Source organism: Schistocerca nitens, chromosome 2, assembly GCF_023898315.1.
Source record: "Schistocerca nitens isolate TAMUIC-IGC-003100 chromosome 2, iqSchNite1.1, whole genome shotgun sequence".
In the NCBI taxonomy this organism is placed as follows: Eukaryota; Metazoa; Arthropoda; class Insecta; order Orthoptera; family Acrididae; genus Schistocerca; species Schistocerca nitens.
In genome coordinates, this window is record NC_064615.1 from 736,620,478 (window position 1) to 736,647,707 (window position 27,230).

Below are 27,230 nucleotides of genomic sequence, written 5' to 3' on the forward strand. Positions count from 1 at the left end.
TTTAGAAAGGGTAGATCATGTTCGGAACAAATACTAAACCTCAAAAACATTATGGCATACCAAACATCAAGGGCAAAGACATACGTAATCTCCTTCATTGATTTCAAAAAAGCATATGATTCGATTGGTAGAGAATCTCTGTTATCAGTCCTGGAAGAAATGAGTTTGGATAAGAAAACAACTAATATTATAAAAGCGACCCTTACAAATACATTTTCGAAAGTTGAATTTATGGGCGAACTATCGGAACCCTTTGAAATAAAAACGGGAGTGCGACAGGGCGATGGGCTCTCACCGTTGCTGTTCAATTGTGCGCTTGAGAAAGTAGTCAGAGAATGGAACACAAATATAAGGAATGGTATAAGACTGGGTTGCAAAAAGAAGAACCTTAAAGTAAATTGCATTGCTTTTGCAGATGATATGGCCCTGTTTGCTGAAACAATGGAAGAAGCACGGGAGCAAATCCTTGAACTAAAGAAACAAGCAGCTAAAATTGGTCTTCACATCTCCTTTGAAAAAACTAAGATATTGATAAACATCAAGCACTCATGTAAATACCTCTAAGTTCAAGAACAGAAGATTGAAATAGTAAAAGAATTAAAATATCTCGGAGAATGGATTAGTTGGAATGCTGGGGAAAGCAAAGCAATGGAATCCAAAAAAAAATAAACTTGAATTGGCCTTCCAACTAACAAAAAATACATACAACAAAAAATCTCTTTCATGGGGGTCCAAAATTACACATTACAAGACAGTGATTAAGCCAGAAGCACTGTAAGCTGCAGAAACACTTAACATGAATTTCAAAGGCCAAATGGAGAAACTTCAGCTAAAGCAAAGAAAAATTTTAAGAAAAATTATTGGGCCAAAATTTCAAGCCAAGAAGATTACATACATCAAAAATGAAACTCTCTGCAAGAAAATTGAAAAACTTTCAGATTCTATGTGAAAAAGGAGAATAAATTTTTATGATCATCTTCTTAGAATGAATTCCAACAGATTAACTAAACAAATCTTTGACTTCTTCCGTAACCGAAAAACGAGGCCCAACTGGTTTAAAGAAACTGAGAAAGACCTAGTGGAATTAAAGAATTCAGAAAATTCACTTATTGATCGAACTGCTAAATTAATTACTAAAGATGAAAACATAAGGTTCCAAGACAAATCCACACAAAAGACTAAACCCTTCATCTCGGAAGAAGAGAGGAGAAGAAGATCAGAAAGAATGAAGAAATACTGGGCCCTAAGAAAAGAACAACGCACAAAGAAATGATTGATCCAGTGTACCCCAAAGAGGTGAAACGAAAGAAGAAAGAATACATCGATAGCAACCATCAATATACGATCTGCAGGATTCATGCAACCAACGCTTACACCTGACACTCTGAATCCAATCACAGGTTTTATCTGTTTTTGAGGAATCTTCCCCACATCCAAATCACTCGTCCTCTATTTAAAAAAGTTCATCACTTGACTCTCCCTTGTAGTGAAAGTCATCTGTTGAGTCTGAACTTTCTGAAGTACCAGTAACATTGCCGACGCAAGCCTTTTTTCCCAACAAGCCTAGTCCTTTTCCCTTTACCATCAAGTTTCAATTTTAACTTTTGAGATTTTCTTTTGACGTCAAGTGTTTTCTAGTTCTACGTATGTCTGAGTTTATGGTCTAGCAGACAAAGGTGAAATAGCGTTCAGAATTTTTGTGGGAGTGTCTTGGTTCGTTTCATTTGAAATACAGGTCGAATAGGCCTGTTGTCTGATATTGTAGAAGGTCTTCGTAGAGATGACGTTGCTCTTCTTCTAGCATTGCAGCAAGCAGATACTGTAATAGTGTCTCCTTTTTCTGGCGAAGTAATTACAGGAGCTGTTACTCACCCCCTCTTCATCTACAACAGCACCTGGCCGGCTTTTTATCTAAAGGTATGTCTTATCCATGTGCAATATACTTCCTGGCTTTTTGAGCAAACAATTTTGTCCCGTTACTGTTGAAAGTGAGTTGAAATATTCCTTGACTTCATCACGATTCATGTCCTTGACTCTGGCCATATATACGGCTTCAGATTTTCGCACACTTAGATCTGGATGTCGAGATAAGAACAGTTGTAGACAGTCGGAACCTGCTTTACCTTTTTCGTTATTAGATTCATGTTTTAGGCCACGCTGCGCAGCAAAATCATAAGGTAGACTCCGTACACAGTCCCTTGTTAAGGGAAACCCATGGGTCTGCATTTATTTTATGTGATGGACATGTCGTGACTCATTAACTGAATCCAAACAAGAACTAGGAGCCATTGATATTTTGGAATAACAGACGATATTAATTTTCTTGCCAGCGTTTTCCTGGAGATATTAGACTCCATGGAACCTTTTCTCACAGAATAACCATCGCTGTTTATTCGTCAATGGCATTTTTAAAGTTTTCTTACTTCCATGATCCCGTAGAAAAGCCAGCCTTTGGAAATACTTATTTGGCAGCTGTAAAAAAATAACGATGGCATCAAAATTTAATATATAACATGTTTACGGTATGGTCATCTATCCCGATCACATGGGAGAGACGGTCATAGCGCGTCATCAAACATGGTGGACGCAAACTTAAAACAAAATCTATGTACCGGTACGCAGTTAGAGCCAAACAACTCCCAAACAAAATTTTTCGTCGCTACTCACAACCTAAGTTATGTTTAAATTGAAAGGTTATGACATACTACATAATTTCATGGTATACTGAAGACTAACATCATGGAAATTACTTACCTTTAGTTGAAATAAAGAGTCTTTTGAGCAGCAGCAATCACTCACGTTACTAACTCCACTACTGGCCATTAAAATTGCTACACCAAGAAGAAATGCAGATGATAAACGGGTATTCATTGGACAAATATACTACTCTAGAACTGACATGTTATTACATTTTCATGCAGTCTGGGTGCATAGATCCTGAGAAATCAGTACCTAGAACAACCATCTCTGGCCGTAAAGAGCTTGGATGGTGTGTACAGGTACAGCTGCCCACGCAGCTTCAACACGATACCACAGTTCATCAAGAGTAGTGACTGGCGTATTGTGACGAGTCAGTTGCTCAGCCACCATTGACCAGAAGTTTTCAATTGGTGAGAGATCTGGAGAACGTGCTGGCCAGGGCAGCAGTCGAACATTTTGTGTATCCAGAAAGGCATGTACAAGACCTACAACATGCGGTCGTGGATTATCCTGCTGAAATGTAGGGTTCCACAGGGATCGAATGAAGGGTAGAGCCACGGGTCGTAACACATCTGAAATTTAACGTCCGCTGTTCAAAGTGCCGTCAGTGCGAACAAGAGGTGACCGGGACGTGTAACCAATGGCACCCCATACCATCACGCCGGGTGATACGCTAGTATGGCGATGACGAATACATGCTTCCAATGTACGTTCACCGCGATGTCGCCAAACACGGATGCGACCATCATGATGCTGTAAACAGAACCTGGATTCATCAGAAAAAATGACGTTTTGCCATTCGTGCAGCCAGGTTCGTCGTTGAGTACACCATCGCAGGAGCTCCTGTCTGTGATGCAGCGTCAATGGTAACCGCAGCCATGGTCTCCGAGCTGATAGTCCATGCGGCTGCAAACGTCGTCGAACTATTCGTGCAGATGGTTGTTGTCTTGCAAACGTCCCCATCTGTTGACTCAGGGATCGAGACGTGGCTGCACGATCCGTTACTGCCATGCGGATAAGATGCCTGTCATCTCGACTGCTAGTGATACGAGGCCATTGGGATCCAGCACGGCGTTCCGTATTACCCTCCTGAACCCACCGATTCCATATTCTGCTAACAGCCATTGGATCTCGACCAACGCGAGCAGTAGTGTCGCGATATGATAAACCGCAATCGCGATAGGCTACAACCCAACCTTTATCAAAGTCGGAAACGTGATGGTACGCATTTCTCCTCCTTACACGAGGCATCACAACAATGTTTCACCAGGCAACGCCGGTCACCTGCTGTTTGTGTTTGAGAAATCGGTTGTAAACGCTCCTCATGTCAGCACGTTGTAGGTGTCGCCACCGGAGCCAACCTTGTGTGAATGCTCTGAAAAGCTAATCATTTGCATATCACAGCATCTTCTTCCCGTCGGTTAAATTTCGCGTCTGTAGCACGTCATCTTCGTGGTGTAGCAATTTTAATGGCCAGTAGTGTAACTATCACTTGACCGTCAGTGTTGTACAGCGGCTCGTGGTAGAACTACAGAGGTTGACTATCTCTCCCGTATGGGCGCCTAACCCGGTGTACCCTGTGTAGCCGATAAGTTGCTTTTTTAAATATATATCGCAGTTTTGTGGGCCCTATTAACTGTTTGTGGGAAGGATGGTACTTATTTGCCACTGTGCGTCTTGTTGTTGATGTTAAGTGCCTCAGTCAGTAAAAACGGAACTCTTATAGGATCTCTTTGTTGTCAGTCTGTCTGTCTGTCTGACTGTTAAGAGCTCTTCTTCTCAGGAACAGGTGGACGTGTCAAGTTTCTAGTTCGCCGGGTGCAAGTCTTTCGATTTGACGCCACTTTGCTGACTTGCGGGTCGACTGGGATGAAATGATGATCAATAGAACACGGGCTGTTAGCATTGACATTCTGTCGCGCTGACCTCTCAGCTACCGGGGGCGGACAATTTACACTTGATGTCACATGTTAAGGAATGTAGTCGCTTGGCGGTGTAAAAATTTTAAGCTTCAATTCACTTCACTTAAAACATACGACCATTTATGTGTCATATTCTGATACAGACTCACTCATCGAATCCCATAGGATATCTCCCATCGATCTAGAATCATAAAATTCGGCATTAAGCAAGGCTTCACAGTAGAAATGATGTAAAATACCTGAAACTTGTTAAACTGTAAGTACATTACACAAAAATAGCTTTTGCCATTGAACATACCCTGCATTCATCAAACGTCTAAAGCATAATAGAAGGATATTAATGCATCCAAACATAAAACGAAAATTTTAATCACGTTTTAGTAAGTAAATAAAAATGTTTTATTAAATCTTCTCTCCCTACATGGACTGATTCCCTTTCTTGCTTCCGCCGTACTCTGGGGGAATATTGTAGAGATCTCTATACTTTTTTCGAATTCCTGTGACAAATATCTTGCCAGCATCAGTATCAATAATAGAAAAAAATCGTTGAAATTCTCGATTCCCAGGATGGATGAACTATATACATTATATGCAAAAAGTCATGGGTTAGCGATATACAGAGGGATCCAAAAAAATATATCCACTGTTTAAAAATCCATAACTTGCAAAATAATTGACGGAGCTGTCTCATTTTTGGTGAAAGTGTAGCTTAAAGTCCAACTTAAAAAATATCACCGTAGGTGTTCGAAATGGTCACCATTAACATCCACACACAAACTATGCCACCGAACTGCAGCACGAACTACTGACTGCAACGTGTTCAGTTGGATATTTGCAAATGAATGTACGATGGATTCTCGAAGTTCATCCAATGTGCGTGACTAATGTCGATGAGCGACGTCCTTTAGTGTTCCCCACAGGTAAAAGTCTAGAGGAGTTAGGTCTGGGGAACGTGGTGGATACTCCACAGCACCTCTACGGCCTATCCATCTTCCTGGTAGATTTTCGTCGAGATACGCTGTAACACGATATTGATAGTTGTCTGAGGCACCATCTTGTTGAAAGTAAACTCTTCCGTCTCCATACAAGTCTCGGATGGCAGGTAAAATGGGCGTCTGAAGCTTCTGAAGGTACACCTCACCGGCAACTGTGCCTTCAAAGAAGAATGGCCCAATCAAGCCCCGGTAAGACAACCCACACCACACATTTACTCCTGGCAAATTCAAGGCTTTGTCTACATGGACCATCGGTTATTCGGCGGCCCAGTAAATGCAATTGTGACGATTTACTGTACCATTGAGTTTGAACTGTACCTCATCAGACCACACAATCATCTCTGGAAACTCTTCATCGTGGCGCACCATGTTAGTAAACCACTCGCAGTACTCCATTCTACGATCTGGGTCGTCCTCGTTCACTGCGTGTAGCATTCGTGGGATTTAACACTTCCAGTTTGCTGTCTTCAAATTTCGCCGAACACTTGAGCGACACACTCCAGTTTCACGGGCACACTGTCTCACAGACTTCTGTGGTGAGCGAGTGAATTTTTGTAACACACGACGGAAGTTAGCTGGACTTATTACTGTTACAGGTCGTCCAGATCGTTGTTTGTGTACATCTTTAACACATCCTTCGGCTTCAAATTTGTCTCGAATGCAACGAATCGCTAAACGTGTCGGTGGCTCTGTTTGATACTCATTTCTCCATTTCCGGTGAACCTCATTAATGTTTTCGTACTCAAAATACCACTTCAAAACTGACTTCCTTTCATCGAATGTAAGCCTTGCGTCAGTCATGTTTACTCGAGTAAATAGGTGCAACCAATAAGAAAAGACTGACTATCTGGCGACTGTCATATGACAAAACAGAACAACGCAATACAACGCTTGTGTGGCGGTTACCGGAGCTACAAAGTATTACACTACCAAAGGTGAGACAACTCCGTCAATTAGTTTGCCAGTTATGGACTTTTAAACAGTGGATACACTTTTTTAGACCCCTCTGTATACTCATACACATGGCGACAGTATCGCGTACGCAGGATTTAAAGGGCGGTACATTGGCGAAGCTGTCATTTGTACTCAGGTAATTACTGCGGCCATAATCACGTGGGAAACCTTTTCACATTAAAGGTATTAACAGACTCTGAACACGGACTGGTAGTTGAGCTAGACGCATGGGACATTCCGTTTCGAAAATCGTTAGGGAATTCAGTATTCCGGGATTCACAGTGTCAAGAGTGTACCGAGAACAAATTTCAGGCATTACCTCTCACCACGAGTAATGCAGTGGCCGACAGGCTTCACTTAACCTCCGAGATCAGCGGTGTATTTGTAGAATTGACAGTGTTAGCAGGCAAACAACACTGTCCAAAATAAATGCTGATATCAATGAAGGACGTACGAAGAACGTATCTGTCTGGACAGTGCGGCGAAATCTGGCGTTAGTGGGCTATGGCAGCAGGCGACTGATGGGAGTGCCTTTGCTAACAGCACGACAGTGCCTGCAGCCCCTCTTTTGGGCTCATGACCGTATCAGTTGGACCCTAGACGACTGGAATACCGTGGCTAGTCAGATGAGATCTGATTTCGTCTGGTAAGAGCTGATAATAGGTTTAGAATGTGGCACAGATCCCACGAACCCATGGACCAAACTTCTCAAGAAGGCACTGTGCAAGCTGGTGGTGACCCCGTAATTGTGAGAGCTGTCTTTATGTGGAATGGACTGGATCCTCTGGTCCAACTGTACGGATAATTAACTGGAGATGGTTGGAGACAATATGCAGCCATTTATGAACTTCATATTCCCAAACAACGATGGAATTTTTATGGATGACAATTCTGCATTCCAATGTTCTGAAGTACATTCTGCACAATTCGAGCCAATGATTTGGCCACAAAGATCGCCGGACGTGAATCCCGTCGAACACTTATGGTACGTAATCGAGGTCAGTTCGTGCACAAAATCCTTCACCGGTAACACTTTCGCAATAATGGACGGCTATGGAGGCAGCGTGGCTCAATATTTTTGGAGGGGACTTCCAATTACTTGTCGAGTTCATGCCACGTTGAGTTGCTGCACTGTGCCGGGTAGTTGGAGAGCCGACACGATATTAGGAGGTGTCCCATGACTTTTGTCATCTCAGAGGGTACGCATAATTAAATTTGTACGGAGCCCCCAGTGCGCGAGTCCTACTCGCCCTTGGCCCACTTATTTATGGTTAATGTTTCTATGGGATACGAGCGGGTGACATGTGTCCAAAATACGATCCTGCAAACATCTTTTCATACTTTATAAGTCTGATTTTACGCGATGTACAACGTCTTTCTTCGAGTGCTAGCAAGTAAGATATTAACAGCATGTGCGTTACACTCCCTCGCGAGGTAAGCAAACCTTTGTTTTTGAGTTAAAATTTCCTGGCTGAGAGGCCGTGATCGATGAACCACCAAGACCTCTCAACCTGGAGGGTTAAACTGAATAAAACGTCTGCCGTGAAAGCTTACGGTTTATGAAACCATGGTATAGACTGTTAGTCCCTTTTGATACAAATCCCACACATTAAAGCAGTACTCTGTCATGAACTGTGTTTTTTTCAAGCAGTTACATTATTAGACAACCACAGGTTCCTTAGTGCTCTGCTGACAAGTCAATGCCTGTCATTTGCTTTACCTATAGCTTAATTTTTTAACGTTATCTGGAGTACTTTATTAGTGTGATTTGGTTTTCATACGGGTGTGATAACACAGACACAAGTATTGAAACGTAGGTATACAATATTATGTCCTCAGAAGATAAAAGAGACATTTTACTGTCGTGTATCTAAACTCTTATTAGTGACCGATATGTGGTCTTTGTCCCCCCTTTGCCTTTCTGATGGCTTGAATTATGATGGGGAAACTTCCAATGCGGAGTTTGTGAATCTTTGGAGGAATGGCAGATCATTATTTCCAAAGAGCCGAAAGCAGAAGAAGTGGTGATGTTGGCTGCTAGGGGCTGGAGCAAAATAGAAGTTCCTGCGCATCCTAGATTTGTTCCATTTGATTCAGGTCCACACTCTGAGCAAGCCATTAAATTTCAGGAGTGTCACTGTACATAAACAACTGTCTGACAGATGTTGTTTTATGCCAGGGTGCATTGTCAGGATGATTCAAGCACTCATGGTCTCCGAAGAGCTCCTTTCCTGTACACACTACACAACGCTATGAAATGTGTTCATACATTTCCACATTTATCGTTTCCTTAAGCCCATAATTGGACCACATCGTAACCACGAAATCTGTCCCGTGCCATAATACCACCTCTTTGTGCATACCTGTTGGCACCGCAAGGGAAGGCAGGCTACGTCCTTCAGGCATTCGACAAATTCAGACCTTACCGTCGGATTGACTCTATCTACAGACTGATTCTTCACTCCAAATCACTCGCTTCCAGTCATCCAGTGTCCAGTTGCGTCACTCTATACATCACCTGAAGTGTCGCATGGCACTGACTAGAGAACGAGGGGCTGCTCGACCGTTGTACCCCGTGGTCTTAACTGTGCCAGCTGGATTACTATCAGCAGTCTGGAACTCATGGGTGATTCCTTCTGCTGATTTCATGCTATTTTTTGTAATAGCCCTCAACATTGCACGATGGCAGCTGTCCTTTAGTACATGAGGTCTGGCTCGTCGCATTTACGCTGTGGTTGTTCCTTCGCATTTACGTTTCACCGCCACGTCACCAACAGTCGGCTTAGGCAGCTTTAGAAGGGTTGAAATATCCCTGCTGCATCTGTTACCCACATGAGACCCAAATACTAGTCGAAGTCACTGACCTCTCCTCACCGATCCATTCTGCTCTTACTGTTCCCTGCTGGCAACGTAGTTATTCATCGCCCTATGTTATAACGGCGGGTCGGCCTCTCGCGACGTCTAGTGCTGAATTGCGCATAATGTATGGGTGTTTGGGTACTTTAGATTCTTCATATGTAAACAGGTAGGTCCCCTTGAAGGTTTCAGTGCAGATATCTTTGGGACAACAATAGATATTGAAAACCGACTTTCACTGGTAAGAATGTATGACGTGGTTCATGAAACTAAACACTATGACACATTATAAAATGTAAACAAATATTATTTTTTAAAAAAATAATAACCAAACCCTGTATTATCTCTTACACAATCAACAGGAAAAATCACAAAAAGAATGGCGTTGTTTACATCGCAATACGTCAATTACATCCCGAGAAACTGCAAATTGAAGTTGACTCTTCGAATATACGAAACGCGCCGCTATTGCACATGCTGAGATGCAAGTGTCAATCCCACTTCTCTTGTAATCACGATGTGATTGACCTACTACAATGCAACTATCACTGTAGTTATTACTATTTACACAATTTTTAAATGGACTGGAAACAGTACAGATGTCCAGTCACAGAATTACGTACAACACAGCTACATACAATTACCATTTATCCCTCTATTAGAGTCCGCAGCTCGTGGTCGTGCGGTAGCGTTCTCGCTTCCCATGTCCGGGTTCCCGGGTTCGATTCCCGGCGGAGTCAGGGATTTTCTCTGCGTCGTGATGACTGGGTGTTGTGTGATGTCCTTAGGTTAGTTAGGTTTAAGTAGTTCTAAGTTCTAGGGGACTGATGACCATAGATGTTAAGTCCCATAGTGCTCAGAGCCATTTGAACCCTCCATTAGAACCATGATCAGCCAGTAATTATGTTTATCCTGGCCAGTGAAATTCTGTTTTTCGTTGCTATCACATCTATTCTAATACGGTAGTAAAGATCAATGAAGCACGAATGCGCAGATTAACACTTTCCTTATTTTTCATTGTGTGTATTTGAACATCTGCATTGTTTCCAGTCCACTTAATAGCAGTGTAAATACCAATAAGCACAGCGCCTGTCCCATCGTAGTTCCTGAATAACATCGAATTACGAGCGATTGCGTCTCAGGATGCGCAATAGCGTCGCGTTTCGTTTATTTCAATAGTCAGTTTCACTTCGCAATTTCTCGGGATGTAACTGATGTAAGGCAATGCGACCAACGCCGTACTTTTTGCGTTTCTCGTGTTATTGATTGCGTATGAAGTAATACTAGGTGTCCATTTAAAAAAGTCGGTTTATGTAAAAAATAATATTTGCTTGCGTTTTAAAATGTCTCTTAGTATTTCATTTCGTAAGCCCCGTCTTAGAAAAAGAGAGAGAGAGAGAGAGAGAGAGAGAGAGAGAGAGAGAGAGAGAGAAATGCCCAGTTTCGGCCCAACTGAGTCATCTTCAGATTTAAAATACAGCAAAGTTTGCTAAACAGTACACAGTGTTAACTTGGTAAATGTATGACATCGCCTGGACTGCTGTCTGAAGTGAAATATTTATTTTCCACAGCCGCCCGTGAGGAAAGCTGCTTGGACAGGAGTTCGAGATGCTCTCCAGTTGGGATCTCCCTGCGCTCAGTCTTTGTTTGGCGAAGAGGACTGCTTGTATCTCAACGTGTATTCCCCGATAGTATGTCTACACCAGTAATAAGGCTTTGTGTTTTAAGTAATTAATTAATAGTATTAAATATTTCCCTATTCTGGGATTCACAGCCAACAGATATCGATTAAAAATTTATGAGTCACTGAAACTGTTTATTATTTAAATAAGATGATTCATTCACACTGTTGGTCAATGTCAAGGTCATTTTCAACTGCACATCCAATATGAGCGTACGTAAATTGTTGACGGATCGTACGTGAAGTTAAAAACAATGAGAAAATGTCGAGGTAGGGTCCAAATACACCGTAGATCCTGTTTGATAGAAATAAATAACATCAGACTACAGAATGTAAAAAACGTTGACTCTGTCCACAATGTGACGATTAACCGTCAACAGTCTAAGCTCACACAAGTATAGGATAACGCATTTTTGCTGTACAAATAATCTGGCAATTAATACGAGTACAGTTGCTTGGTGTTATTTTCTGCTATGTAATGTACGAGTGCATTGAATTCGATGGACTTTTTATTTGGAAAAAGGTCTAGTCATTTTCTGTTTCTTATGTATGATCGGCTAGTAACGCATGATCGTACGTATATGTACGCTTTAGTATGATCAATAAACTGAAATTGCCCAACAGTCGTGAAAAATCATTTTATTCAAAGAAGCGCAATCTCAGTGGAAGCATAATTCCTATTAGTTCATACATTACAGTGATAATTTCCTGGCAGTTTCATGCTGAACAAGACCAGGATCTTAAATAATTACAAGTAGATATTTGTACTCTTATTGTTACTATTACCGTCGTATGTAAGATTTTTGCATTCTCTCCACTATTATTCTCAATTCCTATGCAGAGCCCATCGCAGAACGAAGCACTGAAAGCTGTCGTGGTTTACATCCACGGAGGATGTTTCACTCTAGGAAGCGGCTCTTTGAGTCGGCCTCACTACTTCGTGGACAACGACGTTGTATTTGTCAGTATAAATTACCGCCTGGGACTGCTAGGTAATATGCATGAGTATTTACATCTTTCTTATTTGTTTCTGACGAAGACGATTTATTTTTTCATTCTCTTGATTCGTTGACGTTGTCTTTATGGTTTTGTGAATGTGCCTCTGTATCCTAAGCTGATTACAGTGTCCGTTAGATATTTGTTGATGTTGGTATTTCCTCTGTTTCCAACAAATTTTCTCACAGAGAAGTGCATCGGCAGTGGTTCCGCAGGATCTGAAAGGAAACTTTGCTAAATCTTATATCGAGCCCAAGGAATGCTTTTGTAGTAACTAAGAGACGTTAGTTTGCTACGCCAGATAAGCAGGGTTCTCAAAAGGATTCGCTTAAGGCAGCCGATGATGGGGAAAACTCTAAGCATTTCCATTATTATTTGTTACTAACGAAGACAATTTATTTTACGATTTTACAATATGGGCTTAACAGGGGAAAGACATAAGTTGGGTAGCTTTTGTTTTGCAGCGATTGGTTGAAGAAGTTGATGTGTGTTCGTCTCTGCTTGGGTCCATTTTTGTAATCAGTTCTGTACTTGAAAATGGGATTACAACCTCAAAACTAGGTTGTTACGGATATGAAATTTTGTGAAACAAGACAAAGTAGCTTTTCGTTTAGTTTATACAACTCATACTGACGCGAAAAAGAAAAAATATTTTGGTCAGAATTTAATACTGACAATCGGAAATAATCTTTTGGCACTGCTAGTTATTAGTGGAAATGTTTGGTGCAGAAACAAGGCTATACTGATAGAAGGAAAGAAAATAGGATCTTAGACAAGTCACAAGACAGGTAATATTAAATGTACGATCTATATGTTACCTTATGTTGACGGCAAACGGATTAATTATTTATTCTCTGGATAGGTTTCCTCAGCACGGGAGATGAAGTCGTCCCTGGAAATATGGGCCTCAAGGATCAAGTGGAGGCTCTGAGGTGGGTGCAGAGGAACATAGCGGCGTTTGGCGGCGATCCAGAGAGAGTGACTATCTTAGGCCAAAGCGCAGGAGGAGCTTCCATTCACTACCATGTCCTATCTCCACTTAGCAAAGGTAAATTAGCATTAACTTTTAAGATGCGTTATTAACCTCCTTCACAGAGTTTGGATTCGAAGTTCTTAAGTCATACTTTTTGCGCTGTTTTACTTGGTTGCCAACAGTAGCTTCCCAGGAGCAGTTACCTGCGGCTGTTTACTGCTCTATGTGCTCCGAATCGAGATTTCGGTACCACAGCAAGAAAACACGTTTTGCGTTCTTCCTTCAGTAGGTGAGACCGTGAGGCACGATTTCCATCAGTGGTAAAGCACTGTAGCTCCTGGAACTTAAGGGTCGTACAGAACTCCTTTGCAAAATTGACTTCAAAGGTGTGTACGACTTCGTGTACCACGGTAAGGACAGGTGGGATAAAGAGATGTGTGGCAACTGGCCTTGAAGGAAAGCTGGACGGGAGCAGAGATGATTAGCCAACAAGTTAACAGAGTAAACAGAAGATTTATTTAACATGGATTTCTCCAAGTGTACGAAGACTCATTAGAAATAATGCAGCAAGAAATAAGTCCAGCTCTCAGTGCCAACCAGAAGGTGGTCCCTGCACTACAGATTGAACGATGGTGTCAGAGCAGTGACTAGGCGGTGTCTGTGTAGCATCAAGGAGCGAAGATGTTCCAAGCACAGGTGGGACTGAGTGGCTCCGTCTGGCCGCCCTGTATTGCTGCGGCAGGGGACTCTCGAAGTCCAGATGTACTGAAGGCGTGGCTCAGCAGGCATGCACCATTGGGTCCGCTGAATCCTGCACGATCGCTATCAGCTTCTTACGGAAACTTGCAACTACATTTCCAACTGCTACGCCCGTGGATTGGTATCGATACATGATACCACACAATCTATATTTGTTTTGTTGTGGTGGTGCTAGTGAGAGCCTGTGACACCACATAGCAGCTGTAGTGAATGCAGAAATCCTCATTCGACCGATTATTTAAAATTGCTTGATATAAAGAACGGCTGATAAAGGAAATAGAGGGACCAGTTTCGTTTAGCAAGAGCGGTCTCGCAAAACATCAAAACGACAGATGCAGGAGAGGCATTCTGGATCACACTTATATTTCCCAGAGAAAAGTTTCAAAAAGCTGAGCTCCAAACTGATTCATCCAACGCGTCTCGCGAAGTGATCATGTCGGTAAGATCAAGGTACTGCAACTCATGCCAAGGTGTTAGCGTTAGCAGATTTTCTGTACATCATTCACGACTGGAATGGAAACCTATGACAATAATAACGAAAGTACTACGTCATTATAGTCGTGTTGTATATATCGATTTAACATATTAATCAGCAAATGTCGTATTCTTAAAAACTGTAAGGTGTAATGAAACAAGCTGAATCATCATACCAGACAGAATCCACTTCGTCTTGCATAATCAGTTCAGTACCACATGCTGCTGCGGTATACGTAGTAAACTGTAAGGGCTTTAAGTCCTTACTAGTAAACAACAGCTACTTCAATTACTGGTCATTCACCGTAAAAGTGAGTACAGACATAGTGCACAATGTTGAACTATACACAACATTCCTGGCAAGAACACATAAAGCAGAACCAGTTACATCTACAGCAACTGATATCGTGCTGCTTTTAAATCGTGTATAATCCCAGAACGGCGTGCATTATTGGCCATGGACGGCTGACTCAGTCTTAACTCAGTGCTGATCGTTAAAATTGCAACAACAAGGACAGCAAACAACTAAACTATATTTTCTGTGCTTATATACAGGGGTGTTCAATAAGTAATGCATTCAATAAGTAATTTAGGATGAAAAAATACAGAACTTGTTGTGGGACATCGTAGAATATTCTCGCTTCAGCCACTGTGCTTTCGTGAAGTTCCGGTAGGTAGCGGAATTGGCAGTGGACAAAAGCATGGTCAGTCGCTGAGCGAGGCGTCTGACATTGAAACAAGGTTGTGCAAACCTGTCCGATCTCCCATGTGCTGGCCAGTCGCACACAGCTGTGACTCTTGCGATGCTGGAACGTGCGAAAACACTTATTCGACGTGATCAATGGATGCAAACGAACTTATCCTTATCCAAGATAATGAAAGGCCTCACAAAGTCTGCTCTCCAGAGAGAAGCTCAAAAAACTACAATGGACTGTTCTTCCTCATCCACCGTTTAACCTAGATCTCGCACCTTCCGAGTTCCATCTGTTTGGCCCAATGAAATATGCACTCTGCGCCAAGTGGTATGTGGATAATGGGGAAATTATTGATGTAGCAAGACGTTGGCTCTGACGTCGACCAGTAGGGTAGTACCATGTAGACATACGGGCCATTCCAGTAATGAGGCGCAAGGCAGTCGCATTGAGCGGAGTTTGTGCTGAAAAATACACTTTTGGAACCTAAAGTAAGGCGATTAATATGACTTATTGGAATCCTGAATATACTATGCCACCCAATCAGAAAAATATTGCATTTTCGCTAGGTGTTGGCAGCTGTACTACATTTACAAGCGATTTTAGAACACAGAACGAGAAGTAATGTCATGATCTCATGGATAGAAGTGACAGAAAATCGATAAAATGACGGAAACACGTATAAATTGAGAGAAAATTACGCTCATATGTGGGGAAATTGATGGAGTATTTGCATGTCTTCTGATTAGTGCAGAACAATTCTTGTACATGGGAACGAATATATAGTAGCTAGAAAATACGGGAAAACGTTGGGATGGAAACACAACGAACAGGGGAAACAGTCTTTTATTTTCCGTCGAGGCAGTATTCTACAGTTTCATATCTACTGAACGGCGATAAGGGGTGCTAACCTCCTCGACATTCGAGCATCTGCAGAACTCTTGTGCTCTTGGATAAGTGCGGGACAGCAGTTACAGCCTTGGTTCGCACTGTTTCTATACGAAACGTGGAATGTAGCGGTCTCCTTCTGGTCAGCTGCAGGGAGTGTTGGTCAAAGACAATGCGGGGATATCTTTCGGTCTCTGACTTTATCCTAAGAATGTGAGAATACCCTGTGACTCCCATCCGCATAGAGAAAGATCATAAATTATGACAATGCTTGAGGTGTTAGAAATATGCAGATCGCTGTCTGGTATAATTTGATGACGTAGTTGTTTGATAATAAACAGTATAAACAATGAATGGACGTACTGCACAGTCATTTACTTACATTCGCGATGGTACTCGTAAAGTTGGGGAGGGGCTGTTTAGCGATGATACAGAAATTGGTATACATGCTGCCGTGTGGCTGGTCGGTGTTGACAAAATTGCTAAAACTGATCGCGCTATCAACTATTATGATTATTATTACAGTACATTGCATACCAACCGTTCACTCGTATGCTGTTGGTTCAAATGGCTCTGAGCACTATGGGACTCAACTGCTGAGGTCATAAGTCCCCTAGAACTTAGAACTACTTAAACCTAACTAACCTAAGGACAACACACACATCCATGCCCGAGGCAGGATTCGAACCTGCGACCGTAGCGGTCGCGCGGTTCCAGACTGTAGCGCCAGAACCGCTCGGCCACCAGCGGCCGGCGTATGCTGTTGATTACCACATAACGATTGACCGACATCACTTGTTTGAGATAGAGAAAGAATCTTGGTGGAGGGGGCAACACCTTCACAGGATGGCTAACGCGTACATGGCAGCAATATGAGGAATCAATCAAACGGAACACAGCACCATCAGCTATCCCGTCAATGTGAATGATGAGTTTAAACGTAGAGGTCGTCAGTCACATTCAGACAGCAGTTTGGAAACACTCCACAATACCTTAGAACTCTTCCTTATGTTATGACTGTCTTTTATTTCAGTCACCCAGTGTGTGGGTGTGTTGTGGGATCAGCAGCAACTACATGATTTACACCGTGCGATGTCTATTTTTTTGGGGGTGCCAATGCACAAAACGTATTAATGTCAGTTTAGAACCTGACACAGACGTTGAATTTGTGGCTGAAAGAAACAAAATGTATGACAGTGTACAAAGTGTGTTATAGCAGAAAAAGTAGTGTATCAAACAACGAAACAGGGAACCTCTCCTGTGGCTGATAATGTGTGGGATATGGACCTCATACAGTATAGGCGATGAAACTTTACACCAGTCTGTGCAAGCGACGATCATTGGCCGCCTGTTCCAATGGATCAAAACCTGTATATTTAGTAGGATCGCCACATATGCTCGATGCCAGCATGTAGGTGGTATTTGTTTTCGATATAACAGAAGAGAGAGATGCAGTAAAAATCTATCAGATAAAATTAGCAGAGCTTCTATTGTTCATAATTTTTCACTGCTGGATGGTGCAGAATAACGATGATAGGATGTTTGGGTGATACACCTGAAAGGACCCTGAGGAACGCAGATCTGCTTTGGACTGCAGATCCTGTATGATGTTGAGGCTTTCTAATTTCCCCAATAAGAAACAGCACCATAACTGTTCGTACTGTCTTTTATACTATCTCGCGTTGCAGGAGCAGGCTTCGTTTGGCGCTGACCATACACATCGTACATGGTTGGTGGAGCTACGATAACAAATTCCCATTTCCAACGAGTGGTCAAAACATGCTCCTGTACCATTAACTTAGTTCACTCTGTTTCTACACAGGTTGCAGAGTGTTGTAGTATTTCTCTCTCCAACTTGTGGGTAAAATTGCTAGAATTGCTCTCGCTATCAACTGTGTTGTGTTTTACAGTACATTGCACCATATCAATGGTGTCTTTCTCTTCCAGCCCTTCCACTGAGAATGCTGTTGATTACCACATAATGGAGGGAGTCTTGGTGGAACCCCAGCTATCTGCTACTTGTCGCTGTGGAACATGGGATTAAATGTGTAGGTTATCACCTTAATACAGTTGTTTGGAAGCGTTCCTCATTGCTACAGGCTCGTCCTATTTCCATATGCTACGATGGCTTTCACATGTTTCTATTTTTTTCACCAATAATACAACAGTAACTCTTTTTTCTTCTGCTACGTCTTGCGTTTTGTGAACAGCACCTCCCAGCGATGGTCAACACTGAAAAAGAAATCATGTACCGCAGAGCAAAATGAAAGAACATTAGTTTTTCGAAACGGAGCACCGACACATCCACTACCCTGTCGATAGAGAATATGAGATTAACTGTACAGGTCATCACCTTCGAATAGCTGTTGGAAGCGCTGTACGATACCGCAAACTCTTCTGGTTTCCATATGTTGCGATGTCTTCCACATTTTTGTCATTAAGAAACATCGCCTCTGTGTTTTATTTCTACCAGAATGTGTTGTGGTAGCCGTATAGCTTATGTCATGCGATGTCTGGAAGCGATGTCGATCACGACCAAGATGCAGAGGGACTGTCTAGAAAACAGCGCTAATGTTTTTTATGTATGGCATCCTTAGAAGATAGATTCGAAAAAGGTGACTCATTTCGAGATATGAGAGTGGCAGGAATATAGTTCAATAATGTCTGTAATCATTAAGACATCTCTATGGATCCAACGCAAGTATGTGGTAGAATGGATTGACTCGATTCCAAATCGCATACAGCATTTTACCCAAAAGCATAATGCTATCAGTGCCTCGCGTGTGCCTGTAGACTCAAGACAGATTTTTATCCAGGGTGACGGTAGCATAGTCGCTACGATTGTGTTTTTAATAGTGCTGTAGAATTCCTCTGCGGTCAGCTTCAAATGTCGTTTCTCAGTAGTGTTCCTTGAAAAAACATCATCTTCCCTCCACAGATTCCCATTTGACCTACCTGGTGAGTGTAATCCGACTATTGAAAAAAAAAGAAAAAGAAAATTACTTTAATTAATTAGCCTATCTAATTGATATTAATGACTTGCGGCCTGGCAGGTGGAAGAGGTGTCTAGGGCATCATGGAATGATTCTTGACAAGTGTTTCTTTTTTCTTTTTTATCGTAGCGGCGATACCTTTTAACGAAATTTCAATATCTCTCCTACACTGGGCGAGACAGGCTCTCACAATTTGTTTCGTAAATGCTACTATGATATAGCAAGCCCGCCCAGTTAGCCCTGTGGCCTAACGCACTGCTTTCCAGGCGGGAAGGCGTGCCGGTCCCCCGCACGAATCCGCCCGGCGGATTAGTGTCCAGGTCCGATGTGCTGGCCAGTCTGTGGATGGTTTTTAAGGCGGTTTTCCATCTGCCTCGGCGAATGAGGGCTGGTTCGCCTCAATCCGCCTCAGTTACACGATGTCGGCGATTGAAGCACAAACACTTTCTCCACGTGTGCGTGCACCATAATGACTCTACCACACAAACATTGCGGTTGCACTCGTCTGGTGTGAGACGTTCCCTGGGGAGCCCACTGGGAGCCGAACCGCACAGTATCCCTGGATTCGGTGTGGGGCGGCGGTGGGGTGAGTGGACTGCTGTAGCCTGTTGTGGGGTTGTGAACCACTGAGGGCTATGGCGGGTACGAAGCCTCTCCGTCGTTTTTAGGTCCCCAGTTCCATACAAAGCAATACAATAGTATAGCAACGCATTGGTAAAACAGAACCTTCCACAGTGTACAAAACAGATACATCCTCTTGAATTATAGCTTCTTGTTGTCGAATGTGTTTTTTTTTTCCGACATGTAAGCCAATGGCGTGGAAGATTGTCTGAAGTGTTTGTAAGACACATGTGCATGACATTTATTTATAGACACTGAACGCGAGAGAAGCTCTCATGTTGTGTAATTTGTTCAACAAGCTGAATATAGATGTTTTTTCTTCGGAGTTTAAATTCTCGCTTTTTCTTTACTCCGATGACGGTTTCGGGATAACGAGGGCATTCTGCGGTGATCGGTAATATTCGCAGAAAACAATCGAAGTTTTTTTTCTGATTTTACACATGGTGGACGTATCTCTGGTGATAATGTGTGATCGCCGGCGGTGCACTTCGTTGGACGTCACAAAATAATGAGATGCGAATATGAGAATTTTATCTTGCAGTCGAAAATAAAACTATACCGATTTTGCTCATAAAAGTAAAAGAAAATGGACTTTGCCTATTTTTGTGGAAAGAGGACATTTATTGTTGTCGCGATTCTGCTTTCCTTTTTTAATAGCTGCTTTATTATAGGAGTCATGTTGATGTTCAACAGTTCAGCGCAGAACGGCGGGCTGCTGCGGGCGAGTTCCTTAAGACCACAGCTCTCTCTTTAGACAAACAATGCTCGGCCGGGATAGCAGTCATTTACCACGGTTTCGTTCTGAGGGATGCCAGCGTCGCGCTTTGTACTGAAGGCACTGTGATGTGAGGCTGCACTCGCCTAGGGCAGAAGGGTCTTCCTGTTTCGGCCGACTTTTGAAATAGCCGTTTGGAGTGTTCCCTGAATGGGCATGTTGTACTGGTAAATTTCCCTTTAGTGCTAATGGCGCCGCCTCAAGGCAGGCCACGTTTCACACACATCCACGGAGGGCCGAGTGTGGCCAGCAACTGCAGAGAGGGTGGCAGCGGGGGCGCAAGACGCTCAGCGGAGCATCTGGCCGTTTGAAGAAGCATGTGTCCTCCCCCTAGGTGGATGGAGGGAGGGAGGCAGGGGGTTAGGTTCGAGGGGAGGTGAGAAGGCTTCGGTTTATGGCAGTTTGTGATTGTACATCGAGAAGAATTCACGTTTAACTACTCCCCTCCCTTTCAGTCTTTTAGGATGACGATTTTCCCCAGTACATGTGCTGCATCAGGACCCATTCATTATGAGTGCTGGTTTTTTCGCGACAATTTCGAAGTGTGATTAGAGCAGTGACGCATTTTTGTTCATCAGGTGTGATAGCGTGTATTGGCCTCGATCACCTGTGCTGCATGCTGGTTTTTGTGCAGGTGTCTGTAGTGAACTCTGATGGCAAAAAGCGATAGATACTGTATGCTTACAGGCAACACACTTTTTAAACTCCTCTCTGTCCAACACCATCATCACGTCAGTTGAACGTATTTCCTGCCAAAAAGAGTAGTACCTTGCACCCCTGCCTTTTTCCCGTCAGCTTGTAGGTGAAGGGTAGAGTTTGAGTGTCTGTCTGCAGTTTTGAGTGGTACTGCGAAATTTTTTCCCAGCAGAATAACACCAGTTGCATTGTATCGTCAATTTTTGAGTTGTACTGCACTTTTATGCCGTCCTTCTGTAGCGCTATGCATATAGTTGTGTAATTAGGTCTGATCTTTATGATTAATTGCCTGATCCTTGCGTCAGTTACCCGATCAAAGTGAAGTACACTAATCTAACCTTCCTCTCCCGCATCTGAACAGTTTCCATGTGTAGTGGGAGGTTCACTTGGGCTTTCCATCCAGTAGAATCTGGCTTAGAGTCCTAGAAAAGACACCGCCATTTTTAATTTCCCGTCAATTCCACGTGCCTCTAGTGGTATGATTGCGTTACGGAGGGTGCAATTGGGTTTTCAGTCCAGGAGGACCAGGGTTCAAGTCCCAGAAAGGGTGCCACCAATTTTAATTTCTCTCCAGTTCCAGGGTGGGAGGGCGGGGGGGTGGAGGGGGGGTGGGATTGGACGTCAGCACAGCCCTGGGACAAAGAAATTCCCGCCAAAATTCGAAATTCCCCCCAAAACTCCAAATTCCCGCCAGTAGGGTAGGTTGGGGGAAGGAGAGGGTGGAGAGGGGGGAAGGGGGTGGGACCCACGTGCAAGCTGAGGAAAATATGTGATGTCATCCGGGAGTAGGGGTGGGGATTGGTCAGGGGAGGGAGTGAGCGTGATTGGGGTTGGGGGTGGCCGGGGGCGGCGGTGATTAATTGATAAATGTAATCAATTTGCAAATCATTTGCTAATCAATTCTGCAGAACATACTAATGTTCATGCCTGTAAATGTGAACATCCTATGTCTTTTCGTTCAAGGTATTCAGATTTATTCTGAAGACGAGTGTTTTTGACAGAAGAGATCAAAACGAAAATTAGAGTATTGCATCAGACGAAATGGTGTATCAACTTGGAATGGACAGAGTCCTGTATGTGAACTCCTGAGAATGAACTGGGTGGCGCACTTGCCAAAGAAGCAGCTCGAGAAAACGCGACACATCTCTACAGTAGAATTCCTCCATTTGTGATCAAAAGAGAATAATATGAACAACAAAAGAAAAACGGGAAATAGGATGACTGAAACTACAAAAGACGCGATTGGCAAAGCTCTTTACCTATTGTTCGAGGTCGTCATACCATAAAGTTATCTTAGTCATCTGATCTTACAAAAATGTTAACCAGACATGGAAAATTAATATCTTACTACCGTGCACAGGGGGTGGTCAAATATTCGATCGTGTTTTACGAGTGTGCAGTGAACTTAATGATGAGAGACACGTACTAAAGAAGAGTACTACGTAGAAGGGATTCTCCAACCCCGTTTATGGAGCAGCTTTCCTAAAACTGTACCTCAAATACTTAAATTGTGTAATGCAACTACCTTTCCCGGCCTCTGAATAATAATGTTCATTGATGTTAAATATTGCTCTACCTGAAAAGCTTAAAAACACAGAAACTTACTATTGTGTATATAATTAATGGTATACTTTTCACTCTTGCTATTGTAATTCGTTATAATTAGACTTGTTTCATATGTATTTTGTATGAAAATTAAACCTAAACATGTAGTATTACAAATACTGTAATGAAGCAAGTTGCAAATAAATAATATAAAAATATGTACTAAATGTAGATAACGTTAAATTACTTTGTGCAAATTCGTTGACGTGCTAATCATTTGGATATCCAGTTTGGCCTTTGTTGCAATACGCCTTCGTGATGTTTCAATTTAATGTCACAGACAGCGTCTGAAATTTAACGGTGTACTAATGTATAATAAATGCTTGAAACACATCCCAGACTTTCTATCTTGCATTATGCACACTTCTTGCTCCATAAAAATACTTAGTGTGAAATGTGTTTAATTCACTGAAAGAAGTTAAGGTTGTCTCGGTTTTCGATACATGCAGTATATTGATATATACGTTCACCGAGATAATTTGATTTACTCCATAAGCCGCTTTAACCAAAGAACGAAATTGTGAAAGTTGACAGTATATTAATAGCACACAGTTCATTTGCTCTCTTCAGCTAAAACAATTTGCCTTTCTACTGCATACGAAGTACAGAATTCCAGGAGAATGCATATAATGCCATTCCGTTAGAATCGTAATAATATAAATTTAATTTATGTTGGTATAGAGGTATTTATGCTTTAATGTTAAGTTTGCACTATGACTAATCCACACCAATGTTACTTCCCAGGTCTCTTTAAGAACGCCATAGCAATGAGCGGGTCAGCGCTGAACCCCTGGGCTTTCTCCAAAAACGCAACAGACAGAGCAATACGCTTCGCGAACTACTTGGGATATTCGGGGCAGAACTCCTCAGATCTCGTAGACTTTCTCAAGACCGTGGATGGACGCACCCTAGCCCAAGACAGTGACAAAGCTCTGTCAGAGGAGGTATGTACTTATAGTCAGTTAAATGAGCTTACGTCGAAAGGAACATATTTATTTAGCGCTGAGTGTAATGGCAAGGAGAAGGTATTCCTGTTATTAACATTGGCTGAGCAAGTTGTAACAATAGGTAATACACTATCGAGCGGATAGTTTATCCCCTAGGTTTGATCACCACTAAGATCAAGGCTTGCATCAGGTGAGGTGTTCAAGTGGAACGGTTGTGTAAGAAGATCTACAGGTTTTCCACACGCATAGTACTCTCTGTTGTCATTGTCGATATAAGTGACAAGTCGTTGAACATAGGGCTGAGGGGGCATAGGCGATATTTATTAAATGGCGGTGATTGTGTTCTTTTTGCAAGTCTGTGATGAAATCGTAACGTGACTGGACTAGTGACAGCACTTTAAGTGGTCGTTGTTGACAGCGGAAATGAACATCAACTAGAAACGGCTCGTAAGGATATAAATAGCGGAAGAATTGACTGAGTTAGTAGGGGCAACCACATTCGTGCCAACCACAATAATACAGTGAATATGCTATGTATGGCGCTCCGAAGTCTTTAAGTTGCAAATCAGTATCGAAATAAAGCGGCTGGTGCTAGTTGACATCTATGTTGACGGTAGAGCCATGTTTCCTGGTACACTGGACGTTGCCCACAACTTCTAGAAAATTCACTCAAAAACCCTTACTCGAAGAATACGAGATACTGCTGCGAAGGTTATGGTTTGTAAAGTTATATCATGGCGATCTTTGTGTTCACTAACCCACGCAGAACACACTCTTCAATCATCTGCACAGGAGTCCATGCTCTGACGTCTCCCTCTTGGTCCTATATGACGGTCTACCCTAAGTATCATTGGATGATACTGCACGATAACTCTCCGGGTCATATAGCAACGTTCGAAAATGACTGGAGGAACTTGATTAAGGTACCAAAGTACTATCTTGGTCTCCAGATTTCCTGTAGCTTAACATATACAGAATGTTTCAGGAGGAATAGTAAATATTTTAGATTAATTCAAATAAAACATTCCATACAACAAGTGTTCAGTTTTTATTTTATACAGAGATACAGCTGTTAGAATGTAGTTCAAACAAATACTCGCATAAGGTGTTAAGGAAAGGTAAGTGATTAAGATGAAAACTGATCTATGAAATTCATCCGACTTCAGTGCACTTTCGAATTCCCCTGATTTCTGAGGACGTCTTGGCGTTGTTCCATGAGGCTATTGTCATTCATATTCCGAAATATCAATTCGTCTCTTGTGTTAATGTGTTCTTTGCAGGCTTCCAATTTCAACCATACTCACAGGCAAAAATCTAAAACGGTTTGGTTCGGCGACCTTGGTGGCCAAGAAACGAGACTATTTCTGCCCATCGACCTTCCGAGGAATGTTACGTTCACATGAGGTGTCACCTGGCGACTTGAATGTGCAGGGGCCCTGTCATGCTTGAAGAACATTGGATCTTAGCAGCCATAGAAACCTCTTCCAGCCGTGATGGAAACTTGTTTTCAGGAAAGTCGAGATAACATCATCATGTAAGATGATGCGGTAACATAACTGGCCCAGTCACATATCATACCGCACCATACATTTGCAGAGAAGCGTTCTGCAAAGTGTGTCTCCACAAGAATGTGAGGCGTTTCATTGGACCACCGAATTGAATCACGATCATTGGATCACCGAATTGAATCACGAGTGTTGCTGAATTGACAGGGGTGTAAGCTGCTTCATTAGTCAGCAGTATTAGCGGGATTACTGGACACTTTGTATTAGCCAACGACACAATTCCAACGTCTACCTTCATCTGCTTTTCGAAGGTGTTGAATCGGCTGTAAATAATAAGGATAGCGGCTGTGTGTGTGTAATATCCGTCACATTCTTGTGTGTGTCACTCCGATGCACCTAGAAAGTCTTGGTGTACTTGTTCAACGACTACGTTCTCGCAGCTGAATAATGTCGTCTACATCATTCACCCTCTGTTCAATCTGTACTTTTAGATGAGATATGATTGCTGGGCTCTGAACCAGTCCCAAACGTTATAGTGAAAACGCTTTAGAATCCGGTATTCCGCAGTTAGGCAACCGTCTACCGTACTGTCTACAAACAGCAGTAGCGTTTCTATTTTCAGAACACGTACAACTCCTGCATCCGCATACTCTGCATTTGTAAATATGTGCACTATGTTTAAATGATACAGTAGAGTTAGTCAACAACTCACATTCACAACACAGCCCAAAAATTCAATTACGTAGATTCAACTTCACAACATGAACTTCAAAACAAAAAATGGCAATCGGAAAATAAATCCATAAGGACTGGAGTACCAACATGCAAAATGAAAAAAACTTATTTCTGTCATGAGCTGTAACAAAAAAAATTGAACACTTGTTGTACAGAATGTTTAATTCTAATAGCCATACTGCCAGCAGCTGAAAAGTTTAGTTTTTCTTATGAAGCACACTATGAACAGCGTCCTTCCGACTGTAGTTTTTCCTTGTAACACCTCACTGACTCACTGTGAGGTCTTTCAGCTACTGTGTCTGCAGCAAACGACATTTACTCCCGGTGCAAGCCGGCATATGAATAGAGTTACGAACACTAGTCGCAAGATACGTTTCCCGCTTTTGTACTGTTTTGATTTCATTGCATACTAATCAAAACTTACCCCTCTGAGAAATTACATACCCCATTACGCCTCTGTGTGTTCGGTGCAGGCACTAAGGAATTGTGTATCAGACTATCGATATCCACTGCCGTTCAGAATATATAGTGCAGTGTGATTACTTTTACCTTTCGTTGTAGCTATGTTGCGTGTACGAACTAGGCAACTGAAGACCAACGAACAACAACCAACCGCTTCGTTCGCCGAGATTTACTTGGTATGTACAGGCGGCAGATCGGAGCCAACGAAACGGTTGGCCCTGGTTGCGGCTCGGAGAGCCGCCGGTAATGTCAGAGTGTTGTCGGTGAGTTGACCTGGGGACGCCTTTCCTAGTGTGAACGCCACGTCGAATGTTTCTACGTACAGTAGCGATTTGTTGTGCTTGTTGAACGGGTCTGTATTTATGGTGCTTAAAAGCACTGGAGTATGGAGTGGAAAACTGACATCGTGAAGGGGAACGTCTATGGGACCTTACGGACTGCGATGATAAAACAAATTGGAAAGATTAGACGATTCGAGAGAAATAAGGGAGTTGTTAGTAACGTGCATGATGCGAAGAAGGAAGTGGAGTCTTTATTGACATCTGTTCTCTGTGAACTTACTCTAATATGTTCTTGTAGATTTTGAGTGATGCCTGAACAAACCTCACGCACAGTCTTAGAGATGAGCTGTTTTGATATTTTAAAGGTGTACATTAAGCTGACGTCTGAATCCTCAGTAGCTAAATATCTCAAACTGACTATTAGTCTTTCTGCTGTAGGACATCTCTCCTAACAGAGTCGTCATCTTTGCAAATTTTAGGTGCTACACAAATCTATAATAAGAAATATGCAGCTTTTATTTTGGAAAAATATGAAATAGCCCATATTCACACTGAGTTTTAGGGTTAGACATTAATTTTTTCCAGTAAAGGACAGGTCGACCACCAGGCTCGTTCCTTCTGCTCCTTTTTCTCATGATCGGCTTCTTGCAGTAAAATAAATGCTATACGTGCGACGATTGCTAAAACCTCTCCTTCCCTCATAAAATCTGGCAGTGAAAT

The 27,230-nt window shown here is 42.4% G+C and overlaps 1 protein-coding gene across 1 annotated transcript in view; it reads left to right on the forward strand.

Annotated features, from left to right (window-relative positions):
• The window catches only part of LOC126234598 (esterase FE4-like), a 94,592-nt gene that overhangs the window by 7,336 nt on the left and 60,026 nt on the right, over positions 1–27,230 (forward strand). Inside the window, exons 3-6 of the mRNA XM_049943314.1 lie at positions 10,999–11,118; positions 11,950–12,100; positions 12,967–13,152; positions 23,325–23,524. Of these exons, the coding sequence (XP_049799271.1) occupies positions 10,999–11,118; positions 11,950–12,100; positions 12,967–13,152; positions 23,325–23,524 (657 nt within the window). The remainder of the gene's footprint in view (positions 1–10,998; positions 11,119–11,949; positions 12,101–12,966; positions 13,153–23,324; positions 23,525–27,230) is intronic.